Source organism: Lepidochelys olivacea, assembly GCF_965140295.1.
Source record: "Lepidochelys olivacea isolate rLepOli2 genome assembly, chromosome: 26".
Classification (NCBI taxonomy): Eukaryota; Metazoa; Chordata; order Testudines; family Cheloniidae; genus Lepidochelys; species Lepidochelys olivacea.
Window position 1 is genome coordinate 1,331,951 of NC_140436.1, and position 12,374 is coordinate 1,344,324.

General features: G+C 47.9%; 2 protein-coding genes across 2 annotated transcripts in view; one reads left to right on the forward strand and one right to left on the reverse strand.

Moving 5' to 3' along the window:
- Nucleotides 1–3,446, reverse strand: part of LOC311513440 (disintegrin and metalloproteinase domain-containing protein 9-like) — a 49,686-nt gene extending 46,240 nt beyond the window's left edge. Inside the window, exon 1 of the mRNA XM_084615278.1 lies at nt 3,279–3,446. Within this exon, the coding sequence (XP_084471404.1) occupies nt 3,279–3,369 (91 nt within the window). The 5' untranslated portion in view covers nt 3,370–3,446. The remainder of the gene's footprint in view (nt 1–3,278) is intronic.
- A 4,121-nt stretch (nt 3,447–7,567) lies between these two features.
- TM2D2 (TM2 domain containing 2) lies at nt 7,568–11,210 on the forward strand. Its single transcript, XM_084615355.1, has 4 exons — nt 7,568–7,826; nt 8,303–8,390; nt 9,770–9,885; nt 10,274–11,210. The coding sequence occupies exons 1-4, from the start codon at nt 7,606–7,608 to the stop codon at nt 10,485–10,487; spliced, it is 639 nt and encodes a 212-aa protein (XP_084471481.1). The 5' UTR covers nt 7,568–7,605; the 3' UTR covers nt 10,488–11,210.
- Nucleotides 11,211–12,374: the final 1,164 nt, after the last annotated feature.

The window sequence follows — 12,374 nt, forward strand, 5'->3', positions numbered from 1 at the left end:
TCCTACGCTAATGTCCAGAAGGCACCAGATGACTACTCTCTTGTACAGGAAGTGGGACTCTTTGCCACCTTCCCTGGCTACCAAGCCACCTCTAAATCCAATTTTTTTTTTAAGTTTTCATCCTGGTTTTCATAACATACCAAGTACCTGCTCCACTGTCTCTGACCTTAGACAGTCAGTCTCCAAGCTACCTAACTTAGACTCTCATCTCCCCCAAGCCCATCATACTAGTATCTCAGACAAATTAAGTATGGTGGCCATTTTTGGTTACCAAAACAAACTAGACTTCATACAAGTTGAACCACAAGAGAGGATATATTCCAAGATATTTAATGTTAACCACAGGTTTCAGAGTAACAGCCGTGTTAGTCTGTATTCGCAAAAAGAAAAGGAGTACTTGTGGCACCTTAGAGACTAACCAATTTATCTGAGCATAAGCTTTCATGAACTACAGCTCACTTCATCGGATGCATACTATGGAAAGTGTAGAAGATCTTTTTATATACACACAAAGCATGAAAAAATACATCCTCCCACCCCACTCTCCCGCTGGTAATAGCTTATCTAAAGCGATCACTCTCCTTACAATGTGTATGATAATCAAGTTGGGCCATTTCCAGCACAAATCCAGGTTTTCTCACCCACCCCCCCCCACACACACACACAAACTCACTCTCCTGCTGAGTTAACCACATAACTCAAAGTCCCATACAGCTCAGGTAAAGCTGGCAGTTAACGTTTTTCCAATGTCAAGCTACCATAAAGTAAATTTTCAAAGTTTTTTTTTTTTTTTTAAATAAGCACTGAAAGAACCAATCTTAGCTATTTTTAAGTTTATTCTTCCTCCTTTTATTCCACTACAGGGGAAAACAACTTCCTATGCCCTGACTCTTCTGCTGAGTTCTGTCCCCATATGTGTTGCTGAGATGGAGGAAGCTCTCTAAGGCAGCTCAGCAATTTTCAAGGATTAAACAAGAGAATTCTCAGAACTGAAGATTGCAACTGCCAGGAAAATTCAGAGCATAAATGTTGAGATGCGCTTTGAAAATAACTTTTTAAATTGATAAAATATGTAGTTAGAAAGTCAGAATTGGTATAAGACTCTAAATATCAGGGAAAAAACTAAACCCTGAAAGTCAGAAACTCTAGTAAGCACAAGGCATAGCTCCTCTCCCACGCAATGTTAGAACATTTTATTACTATATTAGACTAATACTTGATCTTTCTAGGGGTATAGGTAGGGAAAATAATGCCCAACATACATAACTGATGGCATTTACTAATTAATGTACATCTTTTTGTGATAATGGCTTCCTCAGTGACTTATCAGTTTCCAAGTGACGCTCCAACTTCTATCTATTTATTGGGGTGTTTTCAAAATAATCATAGAATATCAGGGTTGGAAGGGACCTCAAGAGGTCATCTAGTCCATCCCCCTGCTCAAAGGAGCACCAATCCCCAATATTTGCTCCAGATCCATAATTGGGCCCCTCAAGGATTGAACTCACAACCGTTGGCAGCTGTGCCCCAGGAGTCCCCATGGTAGGGGTGCTTCTATCACAGAAAGCTCCCCCTTGACCAAAGTTTTAGGCATCTACATGAAGCTCGGGGTGTGGAGGGGAGCTTGCTTTACAAAATGCTCCCCTAGCCAGAGATTGGGGAGTGCCAACTGTGGGATTCTGATACAGAGTGCTCCCCTAGCTGAGGATTTAGAGGTCTGGATACTAGGGTTTCCCTGAAGAGGGGAACTCCTGTCACTGAGGTTTCCCCTTTGCCTGAAGTCTGCATGCCGAAAGCACCTCCAGGTTGGGTGATGTGACTGTAACAATTCAGTTCAATTTTATTAGACCACATATGACATTATGTCTTTTGCAAATACAAAAAAAACCATACACAAACTAAAAAGGTGACATCCATGTCATACTATTAAAATATCAATCAGAATGCAATAAAAACCTCTCTTCTTCAGCACAATGCTAAAAGGGCAAAAAACTGCCACCTATTTAATTACTAACAGGGACTAAAATACTAGAAACATTACCTTTTGAGAGGGTGATAAAGATTCTTTTTCATACAGAAGAAGAGGTAAAACCCAGCATACTCTCAAAAGTCAGAAAACTCTATAATCCAGAAGATAATGAGGTAGATCAGCAGTTCCCAAACTGTAGGTTGCGACCAACGTTCCCTCTAATTTTTGACAGGCCGTGTGTGCAAAAAATTTCTTCTGTGCAAATTGTTGTGCTTCTGTGCAAATTTTTGTGTGCAGTGTTTCGCCGTGTGCGCAGGGTTTAGGATTTGTGTGCACACACACACGCGCACTGCTTAGAGGGAACAGTGGTTGCAACTCTGTTTTAATGGGGTCACCAGGGCTGGCATTAGACTTGCTGGGGACCAGGGCTTCACCCCTGTGTCACGGGGCTCAGGTTACAAGCCCCCCGCCTGGGGCTGAAGCCCTTGGGCTTCGGCTTTGCTCCCCACACACACCCGGGGAGCTTTGGCTTTGACTCACACACACACACACACCTGTCCAGGGCGGCGCAGGCAGGATCAGGCTTCAGTGCCCACTCCTGGAGACACATTAAGTAATTTTTGTTGTCGTGGTGCAATGAAGTTTGAGAACCCCAAGACAGAGCTTCCAACACTCCAGGTTTACATGGGAAAAAATGTAGATGTGAAGGATCTTTTCCATATCTGCCTTTAAGGGCACCAGTTTCCCTGGTTTGAAAACTTAACTGAGTACCTGCCTTCCCTAAATGAGATTTTGACAACTCGTTCAAATTCGGTTCAAAAACAAGGGCCACTTTCAAAGCAGAAAACCAGAAGGCAAACTGGGAATCACGAATCACAGCTAGATCTTTTGGTTAGGTATATCCCAAAGGCCTCCCCCCTGTCCCAGCTCCTGGGGTCCCCACATTTATTGCGAGCGCTCTCTGGGCTCGGGCCCTGCTGCCACAGGCCGCCCCGGGAGTCAGGACCTCGGCGAGATGCCCTAAGCCCTGGGAAGAGGAGGCAGGGGCAGGCGGCTGCCACACGGCGCTGGCCCGCGGTTTGGGAGCCCATGAGCTCCGTGGGGTCCCTCCCCTGAAGCTTGGGGTCTGTGCTGGGTTCAGGACCTCCCTGGGCTGGGAGCCCGGCGGCGTGGGGGGGCCGCTGCCCCTTACCCAGGCTGGGGACTCGATGCTGCGACCCCCACGGGGTCGGGACCCCTGTGGGCGGGGAGGCGCGGCCAGGGGCCCCCGCCAGCCCCGCCGCGGGCCCTTCCCGGGAGCCGCACTCACCTGGCCGCTCCGCCGGCAGGCCCGGCCCCGCGAGGAGCAGGAGGACGAGGCCGCTCCCCGCGGCCCGGGCCCAGGCCATGCCCGTCCCCATCCCCGGCTCCAGCTCGGGCGGCTGCGGGCCTGGGGCAGCGGCCGCTCTGCGTCCTCTGGAGCCTGCGCGCCGCGGCCTCCTCCGCCCGCCGCCCGCCAGGGGTGGAGCTGGGGCGGGGACACCCCAGGGCCGGGGGCGGGCCGCTGGGGGCGGGAACCGGGGGGGCTGCTGCCCCCCCCCCCGCTTGAAGTGGCTCCCCTCACACAGGGGTCGCCGCTTGGTTCAGGGGCTCCCCCACTGCGCACATGGTTCCCGCCCCCCTGCCGGGGCAGCGACCGGCGGGGGCCAGGCACAAGGAGCTGGGGTGGGGACACCCCAGGGGCAGGGATCCAGGGGTGGGGGAGGCACCAGGAGCTGGGGGAGGGCACATCCTGGGGGCAGGGTGGATTACACTTGGGAATTTCGGAAACAAATTCACACATAAGGTGTTGCACGTTTACCTGTGTATCTGTTGAAATTCAGACCGGTGAACTCCGGATAAGAGAAAATCAAAGAAAACTACAGTAGCTCTCGAAGTGTCAGGAACTTTGTTATCCAAAATTAAATCGAGGCTCCTTGCTCACCTCTGCAAAACAATGCCTACAACAAGTGGTTTGCTCGACACAGGTAGAAGAACGGATGAATGAGTCTTCCTATGGCTCAGACTTTGGTATTATAACAAAACAAAAATCAAGGGATATGAGAAAAGCATTGAAGATGAAGACTTTGCGGGAAATTCGTAAATATGAAACTAGGACATGTTTAATTTCTGGGTTCTGGGATTTAAATACAGGTTGTCTGATGCCCTCGAAAGGGTGGGAGTCAGAAGCTGGAAATGTCTCAGGGAAGTGACGTTACGAAGGAAATATGTATGTTAAGAAAAGTGCAGTGTGCATGTTGGAAATATCATTCCCCCTCACCCCACAGGAAACCATAGCCGGTGATAATATGAAACTAAACCACACGGCACAGTGACTCCTCTACACAGGCAGGTTTTACCATGCCATAAACAGGAGCTGTACCTTGCACTATAACCTAGTATGTTTGCTAGCTTTCCTGGACCTTATGTAAGACCCTGACTAACGGCTTAATGTTAAACATTTCTTCTTGGTTATGTTTTCTCCCAAAGTGGCTACTATAATTGATTTATTTGGGGGATATTATCTGACACCTTTGAGAGAAAACAATAGCCCCAGTCTGCTTTACTATAGTGGGTAACATCCTGGTTAATGGTCGTAGAGCAAGAGACTCCAGCCTTAAAACCTAAGTGATGGCCCAGGAGACCTGAGGGTCCAGTGAGGGCACAAGGATGAAAGCATTATCAGATAACTGGATCCTTCACATGCCGCAATTGTGATTTTATAAATACTTTAAAGAAAACCTAAGGAAAAAAGACATTTGTATTTCAAATCCCCATTACTGGGTAAAGTGGGGTACTCTCCTGTATGTTCTTAAAAATATTTTTTTAAATGAAATGTTAGGTCTTTGGTTTTCTTGGAAGGCCAGAAATCAATTAAATCCCTCGCAGAAGCTGTTGCTGGGAAACACCATCAAGGCATGAAGAACATCTATGACAGAAGATCAGACAGCAGCATATAGTCACGAACATTGGCCCTGATGCTGCAGTCATTAATGTGTAATTTAATTGATAAAATAACACAGGAGGGGGGGGACTAAGGCTTGCCTCTGCACATTCCTTAATCAGAGGGATCCTGGCTTTTATTAGATAAACAGTTCTCCATGAGGCAGCCTAGGGAAACTTAGGCGCAAGTATGTTTTAAAACCAGTATGACCTCTCATCATCCTCAAAAAGTGGCGATCCATCAGCTAGGTTCAGCTGAGGGATTGAAGTAGGGAGAGGTAGGGCAGGGAGGAAATTAGGGTCCTCTCTACTTTGACACCTCTTGTAAGAAAGCTGTAGAAATAGTAAGAAAAGTAAGTAAGTTCCCATGATTATAGCTAAGCATTAAAGCTATTTTATTTTCTGATGAACAGATGGTTCAATGGGAAGCATGCTTCTTCTGGAGTCACTATCTCAACATGGTAGCAGGGGTGCTGTAAGGTGGTGGTAGTATTTATTTACCAACAGTTGCAGTGAAGGATTTGCCTTCACTGGAAATCTTTCCATCACTATTGGTTGTTTGTATAAAAAATATTCTTGAGTTCAACCACAACTACTGGACTTGAAGCAAGAATTAATTCAGGGAAGTCCTATAGCTAATGTTATGTAGGGAGTCAGACTTGTCAGGGGTTCTTGCAACAAATTTTTTGGTGGCCTCAAAGTGCGGCCACCAACTCTTCCGGGTGGCCACACTGACACTTTTTCCTACAATTATTTATTTTACCTAAAGTTAATAAAATAATATGCACACATATATACATCCAAATCATTGTAATTAATTAATGTAAGGGGTTTTTTTGCGGGGTGGTGGTGGTGGCAGACAATAATAAAAATCACACACAGTTCTCTCTATTCTTTACTGGACCTAACAGAATAGAAACACAAATCAGGTGCTTTGCACGTTCTTGTCTTTATTATTATTGTTTCTTTTGCTTTATGGTAAAAGAAGTGGTCTGTATAACAATTCTGAAGTAAATTTAAAAATGCTTTGACATAATAGAAGTCCATATAATAATGAAAAACACATCTGGGTGGCTTAGGTCTGGGCAGGGGACAGACAGCTGTGGCTGGCCCGGGGCTCCTCTGGGCAGGTGGCGGGGGGCTCAGGGCTTCGGCTGGCCCAGAGCTCCTCTGAACAAGCGGGGGGCGCAGGGGAAGCACTCCGGGTTTTGGCCAGCCTGGGGCTCCTCCAGGCAGGTGGGGGGTGGGGGTCCATGGGGCTACAGCCAGCCCGGGGCTCCTCCGGCCACAGGGGTGGGGTGCTCGGGGATTCTCTGGGCCGGGGGCTTGTGGCTCCAGGCGCAGGGGGTCTTGGGGGTCCAGCTGCTGGGAGGGGAGCATGGGCAGAAGGGGTGGAGTGGGGGTAGCCTCCCCAAAGGGGGGCTCCACCTGCTGCCCATGCCCCCACTGCTCACCTCCTCACCCCCCGCCCGCCTCCTGTGTCCCTCCTCACTCCACCCCACTCCCCTGCCACAGACACCCCCCTGCCCGCCTTGTCTCTCCCCTGCTTGCAGCCAGACCCACCCTGCCCACCTCATCACCCTGCTGCTGGCTCGCTGCTTGCCTCCTCACCCCCTCAGCCTCCCCGCTGCTCGCCTCCTCACTCCCCCACTCACAGCCAGCCCACCTGCCCATCTCCTCACCCTGCTGCTGGCTTGCCACTCACCTCTTCAGTCCCCCGCCAGACCCCTCCGCCTGCTGCTCACCTCGCCACTCGCCTTCTCATCCCCTTCCTCACCGCCTCACCTTGCTCCTTAAGCGTTGTGTGTCCCACCTGTGTCTCCAGAGAGGCCGCACATGCAGGAACAACAGGGGCGAAGGGGACGGGATGAGGGAAACCCCTGGTGTCCGCATTTGAGAAACCGTGCACTAGTTCACATCCGATGAAGTGAGCTGTAGCTCACGAAAGCTCATGCTCAAATAAATTGGTGAGTCTCTAAGGTGCCACAAGTCCTCCTTTTCTTTTTGCGAATACAGACTAACACGGCTGTTACTCTGAAACCAGTGCACTAGCTGATCACAATAGTCTTCTGGCCTTAACATCTATGACTCTGTACTTGAATATCTTGGGTACCAGCCTAGAAGAGATACCAAGGACCCGCTGAAAGCCCCAAGTCACAGCAGGACTTGGGCTCTGAACACCCCAGCTGGGCCCTAGGATCAGGGTCCTGGGTGAATGCTACTGACCCAAGTCAAGCTGCTTTGCTTTGTGTGTGGATGGAAGGAGCTTGGGGCTGAAACCTGGATCACTGTACAGTGTAGACACATCCTCAGGCAACAACCACTCCATTCACCCAGAGCTTGTGGCCTTTCCCCGCCCCCTCCTCACCCATTGGTCGCCAGGGCCGGGGGAGGAACCAATCTTGTTACCGTGTGCAGTAGTACCGCCCCTCTCCGCCAGCCAACCCAGCTTGCTTCATGCCTGTCGCTGATTGGCCGGTAATGTGCGGATCTATTGGTGGAGTGGGCTATTCGTCTCGAGATCCCGCCTCCTCGGAAACATTCAGGACTCCCATTGGCCGGGAGGAGGTAGGTTGCGCTCTCGCCGGTGTGGCCTAGCTGGCGTGGTTTCTGGCGGTGTTTCCTAGCAGCGCAGGCCGGGTGGGGGCGCCGGGGAGGCGGGCAGGGCGGGCACGATGGTGCCGGGGGTCGGGTGGCCGGTGAGTTACGTGCTGCTGTGCGGGCAAGCAGCGCTGCTGCTGGGGAACCTGCTGCTGCTGCAGGGCGTGTCCCGGAGCCACCAGCACAACGCGACCGGGGACCCCGGGGAGGCCGAGCCCGAGCAGCCCGCGGGCAGCCCGGCCCCGGCCTGTGACTACGGGGACCCGCAGGCGCCGCTTGTGCTCTGCACCTACCTGTGAGCGGGGGCAGGGGCTGCTGGGGGACTGATGGGGGGGGGGGGGGGCAAAGTGGGGGGCGGGAGGAGTGGAGGGGCTGGGGGCGGAGGAGAAGGAGGAGGTTGGGGGGCAGAGGAAGAACAATGTGGGGTAAGGAGAGGGCTGGGGAATGATGTGGTGCTAAGGCAGGGAGCTGGGGCACAGCGGAAAGGGCAATGCGAGGAGCTGGTCTGGTGCTGAGAACAGGGTTATACTGGGCAAAGAGACTCCTGCATAGTGGTCAGCAGAAGGGGGCATTCAGAAAGGGATGACAAGTGACCGACTGGGATAGATGGGGTGATAACAGGAAATGGGGCACCTACAAGAACGGGTGACAGGGCTAGGTGAAGGGGAAGATAGAGGACCTCAACGTGATGTTTTCTCTTATAAATTACCTTATTCTCCCTCTCCCCCCACTTTTAACTGTGTGAACATGATGGGTTTTGATCATTTACAGGCCAGAGGAGTTCATTGAATGTGAGGATCCAGTAGACCATGTTGGAAATATTACTGCACAGCGAGAATTGGGTTACGGATGTGTTAAGGTGGGGTGAAAAAAGATGATTTTGTAACTTCTCAGAGAATATTCACACACTGGGGTGGTCTTGGATATCCATGGACCTTTAGCCTGAATGGAACTTCTCCTTAGAAGCAGCGGGTGGTTTGTAATAATTGCACACCAAAAGTGCTATGCCAGCATAAGGGAATAGAATACCTCCCCCAAGAGCTTTCTGCTGCAGCTCTGCAGCCAGTAGATTTGCGGATGTGCTTCTCCCTCACCCACAGAAGTTTATGGATTGTGGAAGTTCCCTCTCCTGGCAGAAGCAATATTCAGGACGTGAAAGGAAAAGGTTTCCAAGGCACTTGCTCCTCCTGATCATGGAACTCTTAGGGAAGACGTAAAGGTGCAGGGTCCACTTTTCTATCCCAAAAGCAGTTTTGTGAGGGTGAAAACTACTCTTTTCTTTCTCATCCCTCCACGGTAATCTGCTGTGCTTCCTATGGGGAAAGCAACAGCATTGAAGCACTTGAGGTTTTTCAGTTAGCTGATGTACAAGGTGATATATTGTGGACTGCTAGCCACTAGGGCACAGTTAAATCTTTAAAAAAGGAGTACTTGTGGCACCTTAGAGACTAACCAATTTATTTGAGCATGAGCTTTCGTGAGCTACAGCTCACTTCATCGGATGCATACCGTGGAAACTGCAGCAGACTTTATATACACACAGAGAGCATGAAACAATACCTCCTCCCACCCCACTGTCCTGCTGGTAATAGCTTATCTAAAATGATCATCAAGTTGGGCCATTTCCAGCACAAATCCAGGTTTTCTCACCCTCCATGCCCCCACACACAAACTCACTCTCCTGCTGGTAATAGCCCATCCAAAGTGACAACTCTCTACACAATGTGCATGATAATCAAGGTGGGCCATTTCCTGCACAAATCCAGGTTCTCTCACCCCCCTCCAAAAAACACACACACACAAACTCACTCTCCTGCTGGTAATCGCTCATCCAAAGTGACCACTCTCTTTACAATGTGCATGGTAATCAAGGTGGGCCATGTCCAGCACAAATCCAGGCTTTCTCACCCCCCCCCCCCTTTTTTTAAATCTTTGTCCACTGACAGAGAATTCACAGCGATATGAGTGTGTGGGGAGAAGCATAGAGTGTATGTTAATGAAACTTGCAGATCATACTAAACTCGGAGTTATAAACACCAGGGAGGACAAAAATAATGTAGTGACTGAACAAGACTGCAGGCATTTACTGAACCAACAATAAGTATTAGACACTTAGTACTGAGGGCCCTCTCCCCTTTTACTTTGTGATAAGAAAATATCCTTTTAACTGTCCTTTTTCTCCCTCCCTCAGGTAAATAATTTCTCAATTGTGTGTGTGATTTGTTTCCCCTCTGACAGTTTGGTGGCCAAGCCTATAGCGATGTAGACCACACTCCAGTGCAGTGCAAAGCACTAGATGGTATTGAGTGTGCAGATCCTCGGACTTTCCTACGAGGGAATAAACCATGTATAAAGTAAGGTTTATTTCCTTCAGAAATGTATTACATTTTGGAAGATAGGGTTGGTAGCTAAGACATCATTGTAACTTGCTGCTTCAACTATTGGCTGGGTTGTTGTAACTTTGTATGTATTTTTATCCTTCCTTTGCTTAATGGATTTTCTGCCTGCCTCAAGATACCGTGGGAACTCCTTTGTGTTTTATTAGATTGCATTGTTCATTGGCCCATAGTTTCATAAGAGTTATAATATGTAAATTCCCCAAAGTCCATTAGAGGGAGCTATACTGTAAAAATTGAGGCAGTTGACACAGCAAAGGCTCAAGTTTATGAAAGGGTGTCTTCTCCTTTCCTCAAATGAAACTGTATTTGAAGTTTTAATTTATTCATTCTTCATTTATTGTAGGTATACTGGCCATTACTTTATAACCACTTTACTCTACTCCTTCTTCCTGGGTTGTTTTGGAGTGGATCGATTCTGCCTGGGCCATACAGGGACAGCAGTGGGAAAACTACTAACTCTTGGAGGACTTGGTATCTGGTGGTTTGTTGACCTTATTCTCCTTATTACTGGAGGGTTGATGCCTAGTGATGGCAGCAACTGGTGCACGACTTACTGAACAAAAAAATACTATTTGAGAATTGACAGCGGGAGAAGTTCATGTGGCATCTGTCCCTATACGACTGGTTACAATTGTTCTGCAGAGTCAGAACAGCCTGTTTTTCTGCATTTTTTTTATTTTGTATAAATACATTCTGGATTTGCAAAGTGAATGCAGTTGCAGAACAATGCTATGCCTAACTTCTTTGTACATCCCCCAAATTTCATTTACAAAGAAAACTACTCACTGTATATTCTTCCTATTCATGGGGCAATTTTTTCTCCAGAATAACAGATTTGACACTGCAGTTAAGTATTGTACCTTTCCTTTGGATGTTCACTTTCATGCTAATGTTTCAAGATAGCATGCGCCAAAGTGCTCTTTTTAGCCTCTCCACTATAAAGTGTAGCTATTCCCATTACAGTAGATTTCAGAGGTTCATTGAATTATAGAAGTACACATGATGAAATTTTCCTTAAATGACAAACATCAGTGTGCTGTGGAAGTGATCATTTACTTAACGCAGTGATGTGCATAAATGGGAGAAGCTTTGAGCAGCACAACTTTGTAACTTTTTGAACATTGGTTCCTAGGTCTTATACACTGCATTGTACAAGAATACTTTAGAGCCCTGAACCTTCTCGCCTTCGTAAAAGGCGCAGCATCTACAAGCACAGAAAGTCAAGCAAATGTCTTAAAATAAAAAGTATGTGGAAAAACAGGTGCTGCTGCACTATCTTAGTTGCTGTAGTGGGTGTCAGTCTGTTCAACCTTCTCTGCAAAGCTCCACTCGCCATAGTTTGTTTCATTAGCTGTAGGGTAAAAATAGCTAAGGAGACTGTGTGTGGGTAGTTGGACTGAAATTAACTATTAAAGCTACTGGAATTCAAGGGAGGAAGTGAGGTCATTGGTATATGTGAATGAATTTGCTGTGCTTTTGACTTGTGCTAAACAAGGTGAAGGAAAGGTAGAACAACTGTAAAGTAAGTTATAGAAATCTACTGCACAAATACAAGCACTGATTTGTAAATTTTGGCTAGGGTCACATTCACCAACTGCAGTGGTAACAGGAACTTTTGGCAGTGATTTCTCGGGGAAGCTGAAGCAGGTTTTCTAGGCAAGTGTGTGTTCCGAAGACAGCTGTAGAATTCCACTTATTTTCCAGGAGTGGAGGGGAAGGGGAGGAATATACTAGGGCCAAAAAGAAAAGGAGTATTTGTGGCACCTTAGAGGCTAACATTTTTTTGAGCATAAGCTTTCGTGAGCTACAGCTTATTTATCTGATGCTCAAATAAATTTGTTAGTTTCTAAGATGCCACAAGTACTCCTTTTCTTTTTGCAAATACAGACTAACATGGCTGCTACTCTGAATACTAGGGACAGTATAGCTAAGGGCCAAGTCCAGGTTTCTCTTCAGGATATTTGTAAGATAGTGCAAGTGGAAAAGAACATATCTTCCCCGCTGTAGCTCTGTTCTAAAAGGCAGTATCTCTAGCAACCTGTATGCTTAGTTAAAAACATGTATGTTAAAGGTTCACAGCAGTGTAATACACAAATATACCACAAGTGTAATTTTGAGGAGGAATGGGGAGGAGGGTACAACTGGTGGAGGAGTAACGGTAAGGCAGGGGTGGTAGGAGGACCACCACAGCAGAAACTAAGAACACAAAAACAAGCGAGGGAGACGTGAGGTAGCATTAAAGAATGTATGTAAATGGAATCTGGGCATTTTAGTAGTACAGGAACCACTGGTCCAGTCTCTGAAAAGCATTCCCACATCTGTGTTTTTACGATAGTCCACCATTATGACCTCACACAGAGTAGCTGATATTTTCAAACGTCCATTCACACCTTGGGAGTCAAACATTTTTCCCTCATGCTTTATCAAGGGAGCGTGGTCACAGT